The sequence below is a fragment of the Labeo rohita genome, chromosome 4 (assembly GCF_022985175.1).
Source record: "Labeo rohita strain BAU-BD-2019 chromosome 4, IGBB_LRoh.1.0, whole genome shotgun sequence".
Lineage (NCBI taxonomy): Eukaryota > Metazoa > Chordata > Actinopteri > Cypriniformes > Cyprinidae > Labeo > Labeo rohita.
The window spans coordinates 26998643-27021712 of record NC_066872.1 but is presented as its reverse complement, the minus strand read 5'-3'; the positions used below and the strand labels follow the sequence as shown (position 1 = coordinate 27021712).

Here is a 23070-nt window from a genome sequence, read left to right as displayed (position 1 = left end):
TAAAATAATTAACATTTTGCAGATTCTGCAAGGTGTATGTAAACTTTTGACCTCAGCTATAAGTGGAAGGACAATGTCATTTATATAGGACAAATATTTGTATCAAGGTTGCCAGGTTTTCGCAACAAAACCCGCCCAATTGCTACGCAAAACTAGTCCAAAACCTGGCCCAATCGTGTTTCAAGTGAGGTCTCAAAGTAAAAATCGCATTCAGCTCGGGAAATGAAAAACACCTGTGTTAAAGTAAACCAGTTCCACAGGAAAACTGTGGACTTGGCAACACTGATTTGTAAATACATTTGGTCTGTTTTTCAATGAACTTTTAAGTGCCCACTAGCATATTAGCCTCAATTTAGACATGGGGCCAAAATTTGAGGGAATTGCATACTAAACAATTTGTGAATTCTACCAAATTAAGACAACATGAGATGAATTTCAATTACGTTTTGAAATACTAAAAAAACAGAGGTGACGCTAACAAGAAGTATATAATCAACTTTCTCTGTGAAACAATTAAGAAATAGCCTAGCTAATTTTGTGCATTTCTGATATACAGACATTATACGATTTAATTACAATCACAAAATGCATAATTTACATAAATGAAGAATTACAAACTGGATTCTCCATTTCTCCCCATAAATGTTCTATCACATCAGTTTTCAACACGCAGCTGTTGTGCCATTCGGTCCAATTCATTCATTACTACACAGAGCCAGCCAGCCAGAGGCGAGCGAGGACAGACCAGCTTGAGAAAATAAGACAAAGCGATGGTCATTAAGGACAAAATCAGATGACAGGGCTGTGAAAATAAATGAGATATGAGAAGGAGTGAGTAAGAAGAGGAAAAGAGCAAGAGGAGGAAAGACAGAAAGGTAGAATTTACCATGGACTGGGGTTAATTGAAGCCTGGGGCTCTGGACCTAGCCATGAATTACTAATGACTGTTTACACAGCTTGCTGTCAGCCCGTCCATATTAATCACAGGCACAGCATCAGCTGGAACCCATGCTATGCTGATCAGCACACCTGGAGTGAAACACTATTTACGGATATGGACTATAAAATGCTTCATATAATGAAGTTAAATGCAAGAACAAACTCTACTTCTAGGAAGTCCTGGACTGTAAAACCATTATTTTATATAGCAGTAATGAAGGGTAACTTGTAGGTGTGTTAAGGTTTTATATGAAACTGATGAGTTGCGCAAGGCAAATGGTGAGTAAGGATGTTTGTATAATGATGAATGAGCAATTCACTTGTTAATCCTGCAGAAACAGAATTTGTTATGTCATATTTTGTGACGCACATGATGGTGTTACTGCCATCTAGTGGAAATTACTGGTTAGATTTATCCCAACTGAGAAATCACAAACAACAGGTCTGTTGAATGAGTATTTGTGACCCTGGACCACAAAACCAGTCATAAGAGTCCATTTTTTGAAATTTAGATTTACACTGCCCTCCAAAAGTTTGGAAACACCCCTGGCAAAGTGTGGTTTTGGACAGTATCAGCATAAATCCTTATCATTTTTTGGTGCAAATTCATTAAAGTAACTTGACATTATCATTGAAGAGCAGCAATAATAATTTTCATTTTGATTACATAATAATGGCAATATATACATGTCAAAGTCAGTCATGCCACTTTGCCAGCTGTGATGCCTGGTTACTGGTTTAAACTTGGCTCAGGTTTTTAAAAGATTTTTGGGTCAGCACACCTTAATAGCTTCAACAATTGATTGCCAATTAAGTTTACAATACAATGAATTTAGGCCCAGATTATGCAAAGTTGTAATAGCTGCTAATAGTGGACATTTTGATTAATCGAAAATTTAAGTTTTTTCTATGTATAAACTGTTTATGTAATAAAATATGTTTTCGTAGTTTGTGTTGTCCCTTATCAGTGCAAAATCATCACAAATTAAAAAGGATTCATGCCAATATTGTCCAAAACCCCACTTTTCTAGGGCGTTTCCCAACTTTTTGAGGTCGGATGATATACATCATCTGAAGGCTGAATAAATAAGCTTTCCATTGACATGTGTTAGGATAGGACTAAATTTGCCTGAGATACAACTATATGAAAATCTGGAATCTGAAGTTTTGATATATTCATAGTAGAAAATTTACAAAATATCTTCATGGAACATGCTCTTTACTTAGTATCCTAATGATTTTTGGCATAAAGGAAACTATTTGAACCAAACAATGTATTTTTGGCTTTTGCTACAAATATACCTGTGCTAAGACTGGTTTTGTGGTCCAGGGTCACATTTATCAACTGTGTCAGCTCTCAGTAGTTCATAAATATTTCTGCTGCATTTGAAAATTACTTCGATTTCTGCTTTAATTTCTGATTGACTTTTCTACTTTTTTCCTCTTTTCCTCAACAGAGAGTGGAAATGCATAGATGCCAGATACACTCAGGTGAGTGTGTTTCTTAAAATGCAAATATGTTTCTTTGATGCAACGGCGTAAATTTAATCTCCCAGTGGGAGACAATAATACAGCCAAAATTGTACTTGCAAGGATAGATATGTGTACACAGCATGTGTACATATCATGGAGACCGTGTTTAAATATGAGTTCACCATGCGGTCATATTATAATTACTGAATTATTCTGCATCCTCCACATATGGTTTCGTCTGGGACTGAGCATGTCTCTTATTTAGATATTAAACTGCAGCAAGCCCACTGATCTGCCACTTAACATCATATTGAGCAAAACCCAACACATCGGTAGATCTATAATATTAACCTAATATCAGTCACACACAGGCATATCGCCGTAGTGTTGTAGTGGGTGACAAACTAAGCCAGGGGTGCTCAATCCTGCTCCTGGAGATCTACCTTCCTGCAGAGTTCAGCTCCAAACCTGATCGAACACACCTGAACCAACTAATTAGGATCTGAAGGAGCACTTGATAATTACAGACAGGTGTGTTTGGTCAGGGTTGGAACTAAACTCTGCAGGAACGTAGATCTCCAGGAGCAGGATTGAGCACCCCTGAACTAAGCTATAAAAAATACATATAAAAAATACATCGGATATCATCATTTTTGTCATGACTAATTTATTAATGATCCGACATCATTCGTATTAAATAGAAAGAGTCAGCCGATGTTTAACGTGAATAAAATAGCCTTGACAGCCTACTGACTTACATATAACTACTAACAAACTTTTCACTGGACGACCCGGATTCGTGTGTGTCGTGTATCCGCAAAGGGGGGAAAGCAGGCAGTGGACCAAACCACTTTTGGGCAAGGGAGGGGGAACTCAAAACATTTCTGAAATTAAAACGCTTTTTTGCGTTTATATTGTTTTACTACTTACACAATTACCTTAAGTATATGTCCATTATATTATATTATATTATAGTCGCTTGTAGTGATGGGTTGTTCTTGAACGTTCATGTCATGTGATGAGGTGAGGAGAGAATCATAGACTAAAAACCCAGGTAAACAATGAATTAATTTTTTTCTATTTTTATAGCATTATAGTTTTGTCTTGTTTGTACGTTTGTGTAAGCAGTAGATGTGTTAGCGACGTAACACGTAACATTTTTATCATATTTTGCTAAAATGAACGAAATGACTCTGAAAAAAGATTCGTTTATTTTGCTGAACGAGACTCAAAGGTCCGAGTCTGTAAAATGATCCGAACTTCCCATCACTAGTCGCTTGTACACTGTCAGAAAAAAAGGTACAGTTCTGTTACTGAGGCAGTACCCTAAGGTACAAAGTGAAAAGGTACAAATATGTACTTTTAAAATACTAATATGTACTTTTAAGGTACCAATATGTACTTTCAAAGTACTAAAATGTACCTTTAAGATACTAATATGTACTGTTTAGGGGTAGGTAAGGTACAAAAATTTACCTTTTCACTTTTGTACCTTAGGGTACCACCCCAGCGACAGAACTGTACCTTTTTTCTGAGAGTGTAATAACTGGTAATGACCGTAATTTACGCCTATGGTTTGATGCATATATATATATATATATATATATATATATTTGCCTTTGTTGATGTGTTTAGTTCTGAGTTATGCTCAGATATTAAAGGTGTTAAGACATACTGAAGGTCAATATTTAATATAGACGCATTACTGTTCAAAAGGTTGGGGTTGATGATTATTTTAAAATGATCTTCAAAAGATCCTTTTGTGCTTGTGATAAAACAAATTACACACAGTTGGACCTCAAATATAAATTTTGAAGCTGCCTTTTTTATTTATTTTAGTTTCTAAATTTGTGGCATGAAAAAACTATTATTCTGTCTGAAGTCACTAGGTCCAAAGTTCTTCAGCTCATCTCTGTAAAAATAAAGTCTTGCATGTTTAAGACGACATGAATGAATGATAACCTCATGTTAAAAATGACATGAGCTTGAGTAAATTGAACAGTTTTCATTTTCGAGTGAATTATTTCTCCATGTGTAAACTTCTCAACTGTAAATGTATACTAAAACATAGTTTAAATCTGTTTTCAGGTGTTTCTGTCTTGTTCAAGGAAAATCATTATGTGAAAACACAATCCAGCTTTACCCATCATCCTAAGGGCAGGAAGCCTGACTGCAGCGGTTTGAAAAAAAAAACAAAAACGTTAAAGCAAAGGATGCAAACAGGGTGAACGGAGTTGGGAACTCACTGCTTTTCTGTCCATACCCTTCTTTTCATTCACTCCCTGGAATTGCTTCTCAACAAATCCCTACCCTAGTTTGATTTACCGTGTTCTGTGCTACTAACATGATAGGGCAGCTAATGCACCGTTTAGAAGTAACTTTGACTTGGAGTAATGATTAAAAAAAAAAGTATTTATTTTACATTGTGTCCTCTTTTTCAGCCCTGCATTATAATAATGTTAATATTTTGCGATTTATGAATTACTGTAAAACACTGTTCTATTTAACTGGATTCTACAAATATAAAAGGAAACGTTTACAGGTTTGAATTGTGGGATGTACACTCCAGCACAGAGCTGCACCACAGAGACATTTCCGGTCTGTTAGTATTTCTGTAGCACCGCCACCCCTGGACAAAAAAATTAAAATAAAAAAAAATTAATAATGCAGCAAAATGGGACACTGAATCTTTATCTGAGAGTCAATTTACAGGCTGGTGATTATTTATCGGGTTTCAAAATGTACAATTATTTCACGAACACTATCCAACGTTGTTTAAAAGGGGTATGTAAACAGAAGTTGAGAGTTCACTGTTAATATATTTTAAAAATAAGTGTCAAAATTAGGGGCAGGCGTGTCTGCCATTAGTAATTGTGCACAAGCCAAGTATATACAGAAGTAGGAGAGTGTTTTAAGTATTATGTATTGAGTGTATATGTTGAATTTCTGTATGTCTCTAATTCGATATTTACTTCTCGGCAGTGTTGGTGCTGTATAGTTATGTGTGCCATAATTATGATGTTCTCATACCGTACCGTTTTGTACTCTTGGTATAATCATTCTGTCCCACCAAGATGAACGAACAGCCTAGGATCGCCAACCGAAAAGTAACGTCATGAGAAAACCTGGAGGATGTGGTTTCAAAAAGCAAATGCCCACAGGAAATGACCTCACTGTGTACCTAGTGCCACTCCCTCCCTTCTTGGACAGCTGAAGAGTTTGGACAATGCTGGACGAAGTTCTGAAGGGAAAGAAAAAAAAATGTTTCGCTTTATTTATTGGGTGTCTGTCTTGTCAGATGATGTTGTATGTAGAAAATGATGTAAATACACCATTAAAATGTATTAGTTATAAAAGTTCATTAAAGACAATTCACCCACATTAATGAATAAAGATTTTACCTCTAAAGACTCAACTCAAGATTTCATTCTGAGCGTTGTTGTGAAGAACAGTCATAAATGCTGTTCAGACAATAACTGTTTCTCATGGGGATGTTTTACAGCAATTACAAGGGTAAATGAGTCAGAAATTGTTTTGTGTTTTTTTTCGTGTTTGTCAAAATTAATCACGCATAGAACGTCACAGTGAATCTGAATTCGCCAAATATGTCACAAACTACTTTGTACAGATGCAAAAAATGTAGAAAATTGAACCCAATTCCATTTTTTATGAAATGGAAACATGATTAACACAACATAAGGTTGTAAATATTTTTTACCGGCTGAATTACCTACTGTTTTTTTTTTTTGACAAATATCAAATTCGTGTGGTAATTTAATTACCGTCCAAAACCACATGTCTAAGTTTACACGATTAAATCAATTAAAAATTCACTGTTTACATCTTTTTGACCACTGCCGATCATGGTAACTGTTGCACTTCGCTGTAATTTGCGGGCATATTTATTGCTGAGATGCTGCGTATTTACAAGAACAATATTTCATAACTGCTCCACCACAATGAGTGGACACTGTTAAGAACAAGAGAAGAAAAACATGTAAACATTTGAAATGGCTCAATATTATGGCAGCAACATTTATGCAAAAATATGTATTGTATGTAATTATATACATAACTATCGCAAATAATTGTATACAACCAGCATGTCTATATTCCTATTTTTAAACAGAAGATTTAAATAATCAATAAATAGGATTAGATATCATTTTAAAAAAATGCTTGGAAAAATAAAAATAAATTAAAGAAATGTTACACAATAACAAGAACAAATTTGTAAATAAATTTAGTGTTGTCAAATCGATTAATCACATTCTAAATACGTTAGTGTTTACATATGTGTATACATAAATACTCAATAGTACATGTATATATGTATTCATATTTATATATACTATTTATATTATATACACTACCAGTTAAAATTTTTGAACAGTAAGTTTTAATGTTTTCTTAAAGAATGCAAAATAACAAAAATGCAGTAAAAGCAGTAATATCGTGAATACATTTCCAATTTAAATATATTTTAAAATGTAATTTATTCCTGTGATCAAAGCTAAATTTTCAGCATCATTACTCCAGTCTTCAGTGTCACATGACACTTCAGAAATCATTCTGTAATGCTGATTTGCTCTTTAAGAAACATTTAATATTATAATTTTTTTTAAGGATTCTTTGATGAATGAAAAGATCCAAAGATCAGCATTTATGTGAAATAAAAAGCTTTTGTAACATTATACACTATACCATGCAAAAGCTTGGAGTCAGTATAATTTTATTTATTTGTTTATTTATGCATTACAGAAATGAATACTTTTATTTAGCAAGGATGCTTTAAATTGATGAAGTGATACTAACAACATTTGTGATGTTTTGACATTTTCTATATCAGATAAATGCTTTTCCTCTGAACTTGAAAAAAATAAATTTGGCGGTTTTCAAAGTAACAGCTAATCAGAAAATCAGAATATTACAATAATTTCTGAAGGATCATGTGACTGGAGTAATGATGCTAAAAATTAAGCTTTGAAATCACAGGAATAAATTACATTTTAAAATATATTTAAATAGAAAACAGTTGTTTTAAATAGTAAAAATATTTAAAAATTTTACTGTTTTTGCTGTATTTTGAATTTAAAAAAAGCAGGCATGGTGAGCAGAAGAGACGTCTTAAAAAAAAACATTAAAAATCTTGACTGGCAGTATATAAATATATTACATTTATTTCTTCAATATATACACGTGTGTATATTTTAAAATACACACATACGTGTGTATATTATATATTTACGTATACATATGAGCAGCGTGTTCCTGTGTTCATAGGATCACAGAACTCGATTCACCATGAATACATTTTTTTTTCTGGTCACAGGCCAGTTGTGCCCAATCTTGCTCCTGGAGGGCCAATGTCCTGTAGAGCTTAGCTCCAATACTAATTAAACACACCATGCAAGTGTGTTTTTGCCTGGTTGTAAACAAAATCTGCTGCATGTTGACCAGCCAGGAGCAGAATATAGATAATACTGACCTGACAGCTGCTTCAGTCTTCAGCGTGGCCTTAGAATGACAAGGAAGTTGTTCATGATGTGTTACTGAGAAACAAACAAACATATAGCATATATATATAGTTATAGCTAACTTTCTTCATCATAACCTTTCTACCTTCATTCCGGTTGATTATAACCTGTGGCTTGATGTTTCTTCCTGCATTCCGATTGGGCTTATTAAATCTGCTTCTTAAACCTTTTCCTTTCTGTTCGATCCAAGAAAAACAGTTTCTTTGAAGCATCTATCAGACAGTAATGACAAAAACTGACTAGGTTTAATAATGGCTGTCAATACACCTTAAAATCTCAGCAACAGCAGTCTCTTCACCTCTTCACACCGAGACCTTCACAGTGAAAGGAAAAATTCACATTAGGAACATGCAAAGATCAAAAATGCCCTTTCCCATCCCAGTAAAAACACAAGACGATTCAGTTGGTATAAAACTGTCATTACAGTGATTTATTATAATGAACCATGAAAATAGCCAACCAGTGCTGTGTCTGTGAGCCTCTGTCCTTCACACACACATACACACACACAAACAGTAAAAAAAAATAAACCAGAGAGGAAGAAATAAAAATAGTGCTACAGTCACAGAAACATTCAGCGTTTTTGTCAAGAGCGCTTGTATTTACAACCATATTCCAAAATGGGGATGGGAGCGAATTATACAAGCATAGAAAAGAAAAGAAGCCAATATTTACAACTGTTTCTGGAGAAAGCTGGAGTAACCACCTATACATTAAATTACACTTTCTACAAATAACCATTGATATTCAAAAATAAACCGCTTACCCCCTACAGGAAGGACCTCTCTTTCTAAAGCTGCCACAGAGAACAGCACGCATCTGTCTGCGCCGTATTTGCCTTCCGCCTCTCGCGCGCAGTTCAAATATGCGCACGGATGCGGGCGGGACTCAAGCATACACGCTCCCTTCCGCTTAAAAACAGACACTCATGCACACGGACTCGCTCATTCACACAAGTGCAGTCTCCTGGGGCAGTGAAGCGGCCTATCGGAAAGGTCTCCTCTGAATTTCTGCAGCGGTGCACAGATATTTTTGTTACATGGAGGAATAAAAAAAATAATAATTCTGTATTTTTTTCTCTATACAAAACCTTTTTGCTATATAATGAGCCACTAGATAAAACAAATAACTGATGAGTGAAAAAACAGTGAGAAACGGGAAGAACAAGGAAAGGTACGGAGCAAACCGGAATGTCCCATTTGCGCTGCACCGCGCTGGGAGGATACAGGGAGGATTCAACGGGAAGGAACCGGAAAGGGCGATTAAAATGAATAAAAACATTCAAAGTAAAAAAAGACGTCTGGAAAAGACAGGATGGCAGTACAAGGTCATGGGAAGGAGAGAGGTGTGGGGGCTTCTGGGTAAGTGATGAGCACCAGGGTTCGTTAACCATCTTCTTTTACAGAAAGTCTACTTGTACAGTTCTCGTTTTTCTTTTTAAAATGTACCCCCACCGCTTTCCTTTAGCCTTTGTGAAAAGGTACATAGAAAATATTTACAGTGGTGCTGTGTTGCCTATGTTACACGATGTAGCTCCGCCCCTCTCTGAGCGTGTTTGTCTAGGGGGCGGGGTTAGGTGGGTGTGGTCAGTGCCATCCTGTGCCCAAGTAGCCGGTACTGTGAAAGGGGGCCGACGAAGGGGCAGGTCCTCGGTTACCACCGGCGATCTGTGTGACGCTTGGATTGGGCGGGGTCTGTGTGGGAGGAGTTTGTTGGGGAGGTGGAGGAGGAGGAGGGGGTAATACAGTTTGTTGATAAGTGGAAGGGGTTACTGAGGGGTTGGCTGGTGCAGACTGGTGAAGCAGAGTGGTTTGAAAGCCACCGATGTTCTGGAACGGGTGCGGTGCGCTGCTGGAGGGAGCGGGAGGAGGGGGAGGAAGGGGTGGGTGTGGTCCTTGTTTGATAGATAAGAGCGTGCCGCTATTAGGCGGAGGCTGCTGGGAGCTCTGCCCCTGAGGCGGCGGCGGAGGTGGTGGTGGCGGAGCCGAGCTCAGCAGAAGTTGATGCTGCTGCATCGAAGGAGGTTGCAGATTGACGTGCAGCAAGGTGGGACCAGGTTGCGGGTGGGGCGGGGGAGGAGGGGGCGGAGGGGGAGGGGCGGCACTGCTTTGGTAATGCAATGCATGATGGGACTGCAGGAGAGGTTGGGAACCGGGAGGAAAAGGAGACGCCACGGTAGGCTTGAACGCGGGAAACGGCGTGGCGGCGGCGGTGGGCTGAGCGGGGAAGTAGGAAGCCGAGGTGGGCGGGGCTGGGGGAGGAGGGGGCGGCGGCGGCGGGGGCGTTTTGGGGGTTGTACTGAGGGAAAGTGGCCGGGCCAGACGAAGCCTGGGGTTGAGGCTGGTTCTGAGGCTGAGCTGTCAGGAAGGCTCGCTGGCCGCGGTAAGGTGAACCTTGGGGTTGCGCTTTGGGAGAGTGCATGAGCGAAGGTCCAGCGTAGTGACTCTGCGAGGCGCCCGAGGGCCCGCAGTGGAGCTTGCTGGGCGTCAGAGCGGCTGGTTTGGAGCTTGAAGTCTTGCTGCTGGATTGCTGGACGGACAGTGCCTGAGGCTGAGAAGGACCACGAGGCTGTGCTTCAATATCATCTTCCTTGGATGGTCGAGACACAGTCTGGGGTGCTGGAGAACAAGGCTGTAAACCAAAAACATAATGGTTTATAAAATGAACTTGCTGGTTGAGAAATCTCATGCTACATTGAGGGAAGGTTCTCTTACTGCATGTGTTGAGGGGCTCTTGCAGCTCTTGGGAGAAGGACATTCCTTCACCTGGGAGTCACCACCTTCTGACTCTCCACTGTCTGAAAAAGAGACAAACCAGGTACGTTAATACCACGATTTAAAAATCTTAGCAAGGTTCCCACACCTTTTGATCAATGCATTTTCGTGATTTATTCAGCTGTTTGAGCTAAGCTTCTTATGAAGTTCAGCTCCAACCCTACTACTCCAGCAGACCTGCCTGGAAGTTTCTAGTGATCATGAAGACCTTGACCCGTTTCAGTGTTTAAAGGATTAGTTCACTTCTAGAATAAACATTTACTGATTAATTTACTCACCCCCATATCATCCAAGATGTTCATGTCTTTCTTTATTCAGTCGAAAAGAAATTAAGGTTTTTGAGGAAAATATTCCAAGATTTTCCTCCATATAGTGGACGTCAATGGGGTTCAATGAGTTGAAGGTCCAAACTGCAGTGTCAATGCAGCTTCAAAAGGCTCTACACAATCTCAGTCGAGGAATAAGGGTCTTATCTAGTTAAACGATTGGTCATTTTCTAAAAAAAAATAAAAATGTACATACTTTTTACTACAAATGCTCACCATGCACTAGCTATGCGATGCACATGCTTGTCTTCACACATTATGAAATCAAGTTGGAAAGGTCACGCGTGGTTAGCTTTTCGTCTGTGTACTTTAGTTCAAAAAATCTCATTTTCTCCTCCAACTTCAACATTTTCTGACATCGTTTTACCTTTTTTTGGAAAGGGTGTTTTGCGTTGGTAAACGCTGAGTTGGTACTTCCACCTACATCAAACAAGCGTGATTACGTAACGTGTGAGGTTGAGCTAGTGCAAGATGAGTAGAGTGCATAATAAATCTGAATGAAATGGCAATCGCGATTAAGCAAATGCTGCGATTTTCATGTGCATCTTGTCGGGGAAGCACGGTTCTGTGATCAGTTGTAAATCTCCATCCAAAGGCCAAAGGCGCGGAAACAAAATATGCCCGCAGAAGAAACCCAGGAAATCACGATCGCTGCAGCTGAATAAACAGAAGATGTAACTGCTTTCATTGATTCAGCATGACTAATAAACATATGACTACGACAACGTATGGTTTATCCGAGTTGTTCTTGTTAGAATCTTCCTTATAATACAGTACATACTAATGCAATGCCTTTATCACTGCTTAGAATACTATGAATACTACACGTGCCGCCTTCTGTGTAAAAAGCCACATCATCTCACAGGAGGATTTATTTCATACAGTCGACGACCGTTATGAAGTGAGTTGGGAGTAAAAACATGTTACTAAATGTGGTATTTTCAAGTGCTTTCAGATGTAGCACCATTTACTACACAGAGCCTTAGTTCACTGAAAAGCTACGCAAACAGCTGTCACTATCAGAACGATTTCTTTCAGTTTCAAAATCACTTGATCTGCGATAATGAACGCAATACAGCGTAGCTTATCAGTGATCTACAGCTCTGTACAGTAAATGCTGCCACATCTGAAAGCACATGTTGAGAGATTTACTACTGATTACACAACCCGCTTTACTGACAAAACGCACATGACAATCACCTTTGATTAATCACGCAGCGCTAAAGATGAGCATTTGTGGTTAAAAAGTATATAAATTTAGTTTTTTTAAAAAAAAACAATGACAGAATGCTTCGCTAGATAAGACCCTTATTCCTCGGCTGGGATCGTGTAGAGCCCTTTGAAGCTGCACTGAAACTGCAATTTGGACCTTCAAACCGTTGATCCCCACCATATGGAGAAAAATCCTAGAATGTTTTCCTCAAAAACCTTAATTTCTTTTCAACGTAAGAAAGAAATGAACATCTTGGATGTTATGGGAGTGAGTAAATTATCAGGACCCTTTTATATTCTGCAAGTGAACTAATCCTTTAATTAGGGTCTGAGCTAAACTCTACAGTAAAGGAGAAGGATTGGGCAACCCTGGGATTAATCAATGGCTTCTATTTGTATGTCTGGTACCGATTCTGAAGTTTAAACAATTATCCCCAAAAAATATGGAAATCACAATCCAAAATTCCCTGATGTTTCCAGGGTTCTTTTTTTCTTACCTGCATCCTTGCGATGGTCACTCAACAACAAGGCCCTGTGGTAGCTTCGCTCCCTGGCCTGCTCTACCGATGTTGAAGATGTCCTGTAAAATAAAAGAGTTATAATATATGCTTAAATATTAATTTAAATACATAATTTGCAAAACTGAGTCAGCCCAACTGGCCATTAAACTGTCCAAGATAACTCCACAAACATGTATTATAACCTCTAAAGCAGGGGAGCCCAGAGTTTAGCTCCAACTTGCCTCAACACACCTGCCAGGAAGTTCTTAGCATGCCTATAAGAGCTTGATTAGCTGGTTCAGGTGTGTCTAATTGGGGTTGGAGCTAAACTCTGCAGGACACTGACCCTCCAGGACTCGGCATTCCTACTCTAAAGTCACAAAACAGCCTGATTTCTTAATAAGAGTTTTAATAATCCAAAACTTTAAAACAAATTTCATTTGAAATTGAGTTTAAAACATGAGTAATTCATTCTCATGAAAAGGAATATACTTTAGAGAACGTACCACTGCCCTTCTCCGTCTCTCTCCCCCTGAGGTGGGGCGTCTGGCTCCTCGCTATGCTGAGGTGTCCTCGGGGTTGGCGTTGCTGCGACAACAGGTGGCTCAGGGGCCACTTCCACTGCGACAGGGAAAACGTCTACTGGTGGTGCCGTGGAAACAGGGGAGCTACACTCTCCCTTGGAGCCACTTCGCCGTGCCTCGCGCTGCCGTTTCCTATACTCTAGAAGAGACACCTAACAAAACAAACAAACATTCAGTTAACAAATTCTGATTTGTTAATGATTTTTTCTGACAATTTTATTCCAGCTATTTAGCAGATTTTAACAAAAAAACTACTTTTATGCATTTGTCAGTTGCATTAACTGACCTTTTTCTTCTGTGGGTTCTTCGCAGCACCTCCCTCCCCTGCGCCATCACCACTCAACGAGCGAGTAAAGGTCACGCCGCTGCTCTCCTCATTGCAGGAATAAAAGGGCGCCGCTTCACTGAAGGGGCCGGCGGAGGTTGAATCCGGCCTGTACGCCCCCATCTCCAAGGTGTGAGAAGGGGTGAGGTCTCTCAGATTAGAGTTCACTGGGGAAAACGAGAGGCCGCCTCGGTCTGGACTCTTCATCCAGGGTGGGTACGAGGACGCTGGCGTCTCGGGTGCCGAGGCAGCTTCTGAACCACCACCGTCAATCTCCATGCCTTCATCTACTGCAGCATCCTGGGGCTCAGCATGGGAGGGCTGAGGACTTTGAGACCCCATAGATTTTGTAGATTCCTGCGGAGCCGTATCAGAGCTTGCATTTCTCACACTGGGAGATGCCAGCAGCGAAGGAGGTCGCTCAACCTGACAAAAGACAATGAGATGTGTTAGATGTGCTAATGAAAAATGTAACAGAACACCTCAGTAGCAGGTACAGGATATTTAAGTAGTGAACTCACGTCTTGTGTACTCGGCCTCCGGCTGCCATCTGGAGAGCTGTCCATAGATGACTCACTCTGTGAATTTATAAAGACATTTTATGATCATTTTGCTGCCTTTTGCCAAAATAATGCTTCAGATCAAACCAGCACAGGTGACCGATCATTTTAAGATCATAACCACTGGCAATAACTGTCCCCGTCAGGCCAATAGCAAAAGTGTTAGTGCCCTCTAGTGTCAGAACTATATAGTTCTGTTCTCATATTTTGGAGATATCTTACATTAAATACTGGGCAAAACATTTTCACTACATTTCGCTTAAGATTACCGAATTAGGTTTTAAATATCTAAAAGAATCCTTTTAGAGAGACTGTGCTCACAAACAAATTTATAGGGATTAATATTTTAAGTTTGATTTAATAATTCAAGGCAGTAACAATTGAAATACATTTTCTTTGTGAACTAATGTTTAGCTATTCTTTTTAATAGTTAACTTAAAACTATTTCTGAATTTTTCAGATCATCAGCCACAGACAGAGATTTAATGTAAATTTCACCAAGATGATTACTCACTAAAAACGCTATTATATAGTTCATTCAGACTGATTCGCGTATGTGCACGAATGCAAGAGGTGGGATTTATCGCATGAACCAATCACAGCGGAACATCAACAGTCATATCCAATCATGCATTGCCTCCTCTCATGTGACTTTCAACGGCTCAGGGGAGGCAAAAGAGACATGGGCTCCCGCTGTAAATTTACCTCGTGGTGTTGTGTTGGACAGTGTTTCTTTAGAATAACGAGTGATTTATACACTTTTTAATGTAATATTCATTGTTTTATTTTTGTACTACAAATTTTTTTCTCATCAAATATTTTGAGGAGACACTACCTCCCTTGCCTCCTCAGAGGAAACAGCCCTGATATTGCAAATCATTTGATTTATAGATTGGGACTATAAATCGCGTATCGCAAATGATTCTAATTATTCAATTTGAATAATTCAATTCACAAAATGATTCACGAACCCGTTCCGATCTAAATTAAATGATTTGTGATATGCCAATTGTAGTCCCTATCTGAAACAAATATTTCAGCTCTGTCGAAAAGCTGTTTTACCCATCACTACGTGCTTTTAAAAATCATTACAAGCGATGTTGAAATTAAAAAACAAATGGCTCCTTTAATTCAATCTGGTTTTGGTAGTGAATTGCTTGAAATGAATCATCTATGTCACAATTTTAAGGGTTTTCCAGGCCTTAAATTTCAAAGTCAAATTCAAATAATACAAAGCACCTTGTACAAACCCTGTTGTTGAAACATTAGGCATGTTTATGGCAACAATCTTACCTCTTGTGGCAGAGGGTGGCTGGGAATCTGCAAGGGTGTTGAGGGCTCAGTGCTGGGTTCCTCTGGTCGCGGTCGAGGAGGCGTGGCAAGCAGCAGGGGCGTGCCCGGTGTATCTGTTGACTCCGTTCGGGTTGGGGTGGCACATGGGGACCCGTATGGGGTGGAAGTCTCCGACATACAGGGATCGAGTGAACATAAGCGCCTTTTCTTCAACGGGGTAGGCAACTCTGCAAGCACATGGACCAAGTAAGACTAAGAACCGCTTTAGACAAGCTTTACGTTATTAATTTGTAGCAGAACACGGACTGATGACCCACCTGGTAGTGAGCAACTGCCGTTGAGGGGTAGAGGGCTGTAGGACTCGCCGTTTATAGAGGGGCTGAGAGGGCTCTCACTAGGCATCTGCAGAGAAGGACGCCCTCCACCTGGACTGGTCGAGCCCTCCTCTTCTAAAGCTTGCTTCAACCAGCGCTGCACAAAACACATGGAGTTAGACCAGAAACTTGCTAGCCGGGATATAAACACTTGAAAGTGAGTCTGAGCTAAAATGCATGGTATTTTTTTTCATGCAGTATCAGCTACTAGACAATTTCTAAATAATGCAGCAATTTTACCTTCTTGCAGGAACCAGTGGTAGTTGGTGTTTCAGGCATTTCTCTCGAGCGCCGCCGCCCTGTGGGCACTCCCAGAGTGCTAGGGCTACGATTGGCCAGAAAAGGAGAGGAGAAGCGGACGTAGTGTTTGGGCGTGCTGTAGACGTGTGAACTGCAGGCCATGCCCGGTAAAGAGTTCAACTGTGTGGCCAAGACCTCAGGATCACTACTGATCCGCAACGGCCTCTCAGGAGGCGGCTCCGGAGTTCGCGAAGCTCCCCGTTCCTGTTTATCCACACCCATCCACTCGCTCACTAAGTGCTGTTGGGAAAGAGTATGCATGTTGAAAAATGCACAACAAACTGCATTTTATGGAAGCTTTGTGTTAAGAATTGTACCTTTTTAGTTTTGGGGTACTTCTGTCCACTGCGGCAAGTTGGGGCGGGTGAGCCGCTGTGGGGTGGGCTGGTGTCAGGGGGGTGTGATGGCGGAGCGTCAGCCTCGGGGGCAGAAGGTGTCTCTCCATCATGAGTCTCTGTTGTTAAGGGCTCTAAAGTGTCACCAGGAGAGCTGGGTGGCAAGTCGGAGCAGGCGCTGACCGTTCGCGCTCGCCGCCTTTGTTGGCCGATGTGTGTGCGGTTCCGAGAGAAGCTTTTCCTCTGCTTGTTACGGCTCACTTTTGCTGGCTTCAGACAAGGCTCCTCCTTCACCACCTCTAGCATGGGCTAACAGGTCCAAACAATGAACAAAATATATCTTATTTGCATATAACATTAACGGTTCACATTTTATTTAAAGTTAAAATTAATATTTCTCAATTCTTAATACTGTGTGTGAGTCCCTTGCTTGTTCTGAACAGTTAAACTGCCTGCAGTTCTTGAGAAAAATCTTTCAGGTCCCACAAATTCTTTGGTTTTTCAGCATTTTTGTGTGTAGGAACCCTTTCCAACAATGACTGTATGATTTTGAGATCCATCTTTTCACATTGAGGACTCATATTCAACTATTACAGAAGGTTCAAATGCTCACTGATGCTTCAGAAGGAAAAAAATGATGCATTAAGAGCTGGGGGTGAAAACTTTTGAACAGAATGAAGATGTGTACATTTTTCTTATTTTGCCTAAAGATCATATTTTTTTTCATTTAGTACTGCCCTTCAGAGGCTACAGAAGATACTTACATGATTCCCAGAAGACAAAATAAGTTAAATTTACCCTGATCCTAAAACCATCGGCCCTTTATGCATCATTTTCCCTTCTGGAGCATCAGTGAGCGTATGAACCCTCAGTTGTCCTCAGTGTAAAAGATGGATCTCAAAATCATACATACATTGTTGGAAAGGGTTCAAATACACAAAAACGCTGAAAAACCAAATAATCTGTGGGACCTGAAGGACTTTTCTGAACATCGGGCAGTTTAACTGTGCAGGAAAAACAAGGGACTCGTGAACAACTAATCACTAAAAAAACAGCTGTGGATCATTCAGGTGACAACACAGTATTAAGAAACAAGTGTATGTAAACTTTTGAACAAGGTCATTTTTATAAATTCAACTATTTATATTACTATATTTAAACGTCTTTTATGTGAAATATCTTATTCAGGTCAGTATTAATTAAAAAAAATAACATGCATTTTGAATGATCCCTCTTATTTTGGTAAAATAATTTCAACATTTTGCAGATTCAGCAAGGTGTGTTTAAACTTTTGACTTCAACTGTACATTACTGAAGGTTACGCACCTGTATAGTGGCAGGAGATTCGGCCTCAGGTGTAGCAGGAGGCTCTTCCTTGATTTCGCTGCGTCCACCAACTTCTCCTTTGGTGCCGATCCTTTCTAACGCTTGCTCCCTCCGCTTTTCTCTTTTCTCCATACGAGCAAATGCTTGCAGAATGGCCTCCATCTTCCTCTCTTCACGTGTCTACATGAATGATAGACAGAAGGAAAGAAGACAACAGAGAAACGTTGAGTCTATTTTCTGACTGACAGTTGGGAACCCAGCTAGCTACTTAGCGCAATCAGCAGGCCATAGCCAGCAGCAAAGGCGGGAAAAGAGAGAAATGGGACACTTCTCTTCTAGGCAAGAGGAAACATAAGACACCCCCAAGGTGTGAGAGGCAGCATGTACGAGTGGGTGAGAGTATCTGTACTCTCGCTTGTCCTACCAAAAAGAACAAATACCACACTAGGGTGTCTTGAGGTGGGCCATGTTGAGCGACTGAGGGTTGCATGCCTGGACTTCAGTCTCAGCATGGGGTCAGTGAGCACAGGACAGTGGGGTTAGTGTGTGGGTTTCTCCTGTACAGTAACAGGCAAGGGGGGTGGGTTGGGTTGGGGGTCGTTCAGGATATGAAGGGGTAGGTTTACCTCCTTGTTTCTCAGAGCTCTGCAGCAGGAAGCCCCTGCGCCGTGACGATGGGACTCCTCTGCCAGGCTGCCCTGAATGGTGCCGAAAGAGACAGCCATCAGGGTTCAAACACACAAAGGCCTCCAGCTCGCTCACACCCCCATGCACACACTCATACGTATCAGCCTAGTCCTTACTGTATGGGTGGTGTGGTTGGGGTTCAGAGCTTCAGTATGGGCATACGGTGTGAATAATTGACATAACTGGTCTTGATATGCTCCGATCTCTAAAACAAGGGGGCAAGATAACTTCTACATAACGCTCTTAACTACAGCTGTTCAAGCTAACTTTCCCCATCCATCTGAAATACTTTTAGTTACAAATAGGGTGGGCGATATACTGGTAGACACGATTAACAGGTATAGATTTTGGACTACTGTCTTTATCACGGTTACACGTTTTTATGACCACTGTGTTTTAAAGCACTGCAGTTTAAAAACATGATTTTAAGCCATTGAAATGCAAACAGCAGTGAAAGTCAACTCACTTTGTTATATGCGCACGTTGTCTGTTTCTGAGCACGTGAGCAAGTGAAGATGGTGTTTATAGAGCGCAGGACTATTGAAACCATTCATTTTTGTCACTTTATAAGCCTTAAACAGTTAAATCCACATGGTTGTATGTGTTGCAAATGCCCGTCTTTGTAAGTATCCTCAAACAGTTATTGAGGTCTTAAGTTAAGCAAACAGCTGAGAAAGAAAAAACGTTAACGCTTTATTTTAAGGTATTCTTGTTACACACTTTACATGTACGTACTATTATAATAACAAATTATGCATAATTACATGCAAGTAACCCTAATCTTAACCCATACCATTTAGTAAATCCATGTAGTTAACTAATGTTACTCAAGACTTAAATGTATAATTACACATTAACAAGGACACCTTAAAATAAAGTGTAACCAAAAACACGTGTAACAGTATACTGGATCCGGCAGCTCTTAAAGTGATAGCAGTCTAATATTCCTGCTGTCTGTCATTCATGTTAATCAAGCAACAAAAGAGAGAAAGTTCCTTATTTATTTGTTCTACTGCAGGTTTTTTTTTGGTCCTTTTACTTGTAATTAGTTTATTACTTAATTGCTGACTGTTCACTTGTCTTCAGGGAATTATTATTTTTTTAGGCTTGTATTATTTTCTTGTGATACTGATACTAGCTATGTTTCCATCCACCTATTTTTATGCACGTTTTGGAATATCGCAAAAAAAAAAAAAAAACACTGGATGGAAACGCCAAAACTGAGTAGGATAAAGTTTTTAGCCGATTTAAAAAAAAGAAAAAGAAAGTGCACAAACTACGATGGAAACACATTTACCAAATAAAATCCACTATGTGCATCAAAAGAAGTCAGTTTATTATGTTTGTCTCCTTGCTCTGAGCCACAAATGATATGAAAAATATTATATTCAGTGATTTCTTCCACTTTTCTTAGTGATATTTAGTGCCAGTTTATCAGAAAGTGACGAATTTGTTCTCTCTGACTCGGATGGAAACGGTGCTTTATTCGCAAATGTTTTACGTGACTTTACAGTTCTGCGCACAAGTTAAATTCACATCTTCGGAATGGAAACCTAGCTACTGGTGACAAGAATTATGAAATTTCTATGGCATCAAAATTTTGATATCATCAAGAGTTTATTTAAAACAAAAACGTTGGAAAATATTGTTACCGTGGATTTGGTCACATCTCCCACCACAATTTACAAATGAAAGCATTTCGATAATTATTTCAGAATTTTTTTTAGTTGTTTGGGATAATTACAAGATTTTCAAGATTTTTTTTTTGTGTCAAAAACTACAAAGTAAGCAATAATAAACACAAACCGGTAAACAAAGAGACTTGTTTGTGAGTGTTTTGTAAGTATTGTAGTACTGTACTGTACTGTTCGGCTAAAGACAATGAAACTGGTGCTAGTTCCCGGGGAACTTCTCAAATCCCCAGACTAAGCACCAGTACCATTATGGTGGAAAAGGGGTATTAGAAAACTCAAATAAGATTTACAGGAAATCAAAACTGTCTTTGAATTGCCTGTTTGTCCTGTTGCCACAGAGAAAAACGAGGGGAAAGCTTGGGGAATTTCCACTAATAATGCTCCACAGTCTGATCCCTCGCTATTAATTTATACAGATAAAACCACATTGTTTATAGCTGTATTTATTTTTTTCTGTATTGTTAATGGTAAGGCATTTCAGGATTGGTTGTGAGTTTTTTTTTCCCCTAAACATTCCAGCAGTCGCTGCCAACTTCACAATGTTTGTAAAGGAAAGTTTTGAAAGTGCAACGGGTTCAGAGCGTTTTTCACACAGTTTTCCATCCGTCTTTAACCATTCATGTCAAGCAAACAGAAAAAGCACCACACACAGTAATGGCCACACCAAAACATTCACATAAAACATGTACATGTTAAGTGAGAGAGTTACTATACTCTCTAACAGCAAGGTTAAAAATTAAAACAATTCTATGTGAGGACCCTTGCAACTTTACGTGACCTTTTTTTAATTAGTCAAGAGTCTGACTCTGTAATTTACATCCTAACATATTCTGAATACAAAAAGCAGCCGGTTTTTGTTCAGGATGGTTGAGTTTTGGTAGGAAGCGGTGTTGAATAGATGCCTGATTGGACATGAATGTGCTTCAGAATGAAAATAGCTTTCAGACAGATGATGAAATATATAGTAAAAAACCACTACATTGGGTTGCACGTTAATTAACATGTAAATTAAAACACTGTGTAGTGCTATAGTAGGTTCTTCCATTCAAGCATGATCTCTCACTTCTAACATGGTCTTGACATTTAGTCATGACAGAGGAGAGAAATGACTGCAGATGAAACACACAGTCCAGTTCTTGACATTTCATCATGGAGAACCAAAGAGCTCCATAAAAGATGAAGTATGAAAAAGAAAGACAAAGCAACAAGGATGAGTGCCCTCGCGCTACCCTTCAGGAGGTTAAACTACACAGCGACAGGAACAGAGAAGCGGTGGCGGCAGCAGCGAAACTAGCGGGAGGTTTAGAGGGGGAGGTGGAGGGGGAAGAAAGGAATGGTGGAGCATTCTGGGAGCTGCCCAAATCACCACACACACCGGGAGGCAGAACGAGGAGGGGAAAAAAAAAGACAGGGGGGGTGGGGGGCAGTAGCGTTTCCATGGCGACCGTGATTTGCCACAGTGGTCGTTTTTCCCCTGGACGCACTTACCATCTTCCTCCTCCTTTCTGCAATCTGCTCCTCTGACTCCATCTCTACTTCATTGCTAACGGAGGTTTTCTCTTCTAGATCCTCTATTAACTCAGGATCCTGCAAGAGGGGGAGAGGGCCTTTATCATCGCCTGGCTACAGACCAGGAGAGGAGCATTAGAGAGGGAGAGAAAGTGCGGGAATGGCGATTCAGGCCCAAAGTGTGGCCGAGATCTTGGGTCAGGCAGACCAGATTGTACTTTTGAGAATCTGTGCATCAATGCCGATTGAGTGGATTTCCCTCTGTGCCAGATTTGCTCACAACACTTCCTGGGATGTCCTGATATATATATGGCACCGGGATAGCGGGGAGTTACTTTCCCAGCGTGCCAAACAAGCAGGATTTAATACTCTGCCACCCACCACCACTGAACGTATAAGCGAAAAAATAATGCGGAAATATGTTTTCTGGTGATTAGACACTGTAATTAGGGCCAGGAAGGAGATGTGGATGAGTAAACAGATCATTAGAATGACTGAAAATATCCAACGGAGAAAGAATCATGCACAGATTAATAAACATGGATAATATTTACATGCAAACAAAGGGATTTTTTGACCTTTGTAGATGAAGGGACCTCCTTACCCAGACTCTCAGCCAACCCAGGCAACCCCGAATATTTTAAAAAAGCTAGATTTTCTCTTACTATTTTAATAGTCTTTCATTTATGAAGACGGGTGTGTTTTCAGTTTTTGAGATAAGATGAGAATAGCTTCCCAAAAAAGAAAATTATGTCATTGATTACTCACCCTCATGTCTTTGCAAACCCGTAAGACCGTTCATCTTCAAAACACAATTTAAGATATTTCTGATGAAATCCGAGAGCTTTCTGACCCTAAATAGACAGCAATACTATGTGCAAAGAAAACAAAAATAACTACTTTATTCAGCTCTCAGATTTCATCAGACATCTTAATTTGTGTTCCGAAGACGAATGAAGGTCTTCCAGGTTTTTTCAGTTTTTGGATGAACTCTCCCTTTAAGTATGAGACTGGTATCACTAACAGCACTGCGTGTGTTTATCATACCTGATTGTTAGATATGGAGAGCCGTAGAGGAGAGAGTTTTCTCTGTTTGGCGTCATTGAGCGATTTCGCCTTGGGCCCGTCACAGTCCATCGTGAGGTTCTGGTTCTGTCCGCTCTCGTCCCGCGACGGTTCTTTGTCCTTGCGGCCGCGCCGTCGTGTGCTAGAACCCAGATTCTCCGTGGGTTCCAAGTTATGCTTAAGCACAGGGCATTCCTGATTGCCTTTCACACACGCACAGTCCACCTTATATTTACTATCAAACAAGACGAGAAGAG

At 39.9% G+C, this 23070-nt stretch overlaps 2 protein-coding genes across 2 annotated transcripts in view; one reads left to right on the top strand and one right to left on the bottom strand.

The window, feature by feature from the left end:
• lhfpl3 (LHFPL tetraspan subfamily member 3) overlaps positions 1 to 5827 on the top strand; it is a 64348-nt gene extending 58521 nt beyond the window's left edge. Inside the window, exons 3-4 of the mRNA XM_051107604.1 lie at positions 2397 to 2430; positions 4501 to 5827. Of these exons, the coding sequence (XP_050963561.1) occupies positions 2397 to 2413 (17 nt within the window). The 3' untranslated portion in view covers positions 2414 to 2430; positions 4501 to 5827. The remainder of the gene's footprint in view (positions 1 to 2396; positions 2431 to 4500) is intronic.
• Positions 5828 to 8352: 2525 nt separating this feature from the next.
• kmt2e (lysine (K)-specific methyltransferase 2E) overlaps positions 8353 to 23070 on the bottom strand; it is a 43785-nt gene continuing 29067 nt past the window's right edge. The window contains 14 exon segments of the mRNA XM_051107267.1: positions 8353 to 10220; positions 10222 to 10580; positions 10664 to 10746; positions 12759 to 12841; positions 13268 to 13497; positions 13632 to 14096; positions 14192 to 14248; positions 15524 to 15750; positions 15841 to 15994; positions 16138 to 16437; positions 16515 to 16841; positions 17859 to 18038; positions 21728 to 21826; positions 22796 to 23048. Coding sequence (XP_050963224.1) covers positions 9536 to 10220; positions 10222 to 10580; positions 10664 to 10746; positions 12759 to 12841; positions 13268 to 13497; positions 13632 to 14096; positions 14192 to 14248; positions 15524 to 15750; positions 15841 to 15994; positions 16138 to 16437; positions 16515 to 16841; positions 17859 to 18038; positions 21728 to 21826; positions 22796 to 23048 — 3502 coding nt within the window. The 3' untranslated portion in view covers positions 8353 to 9535.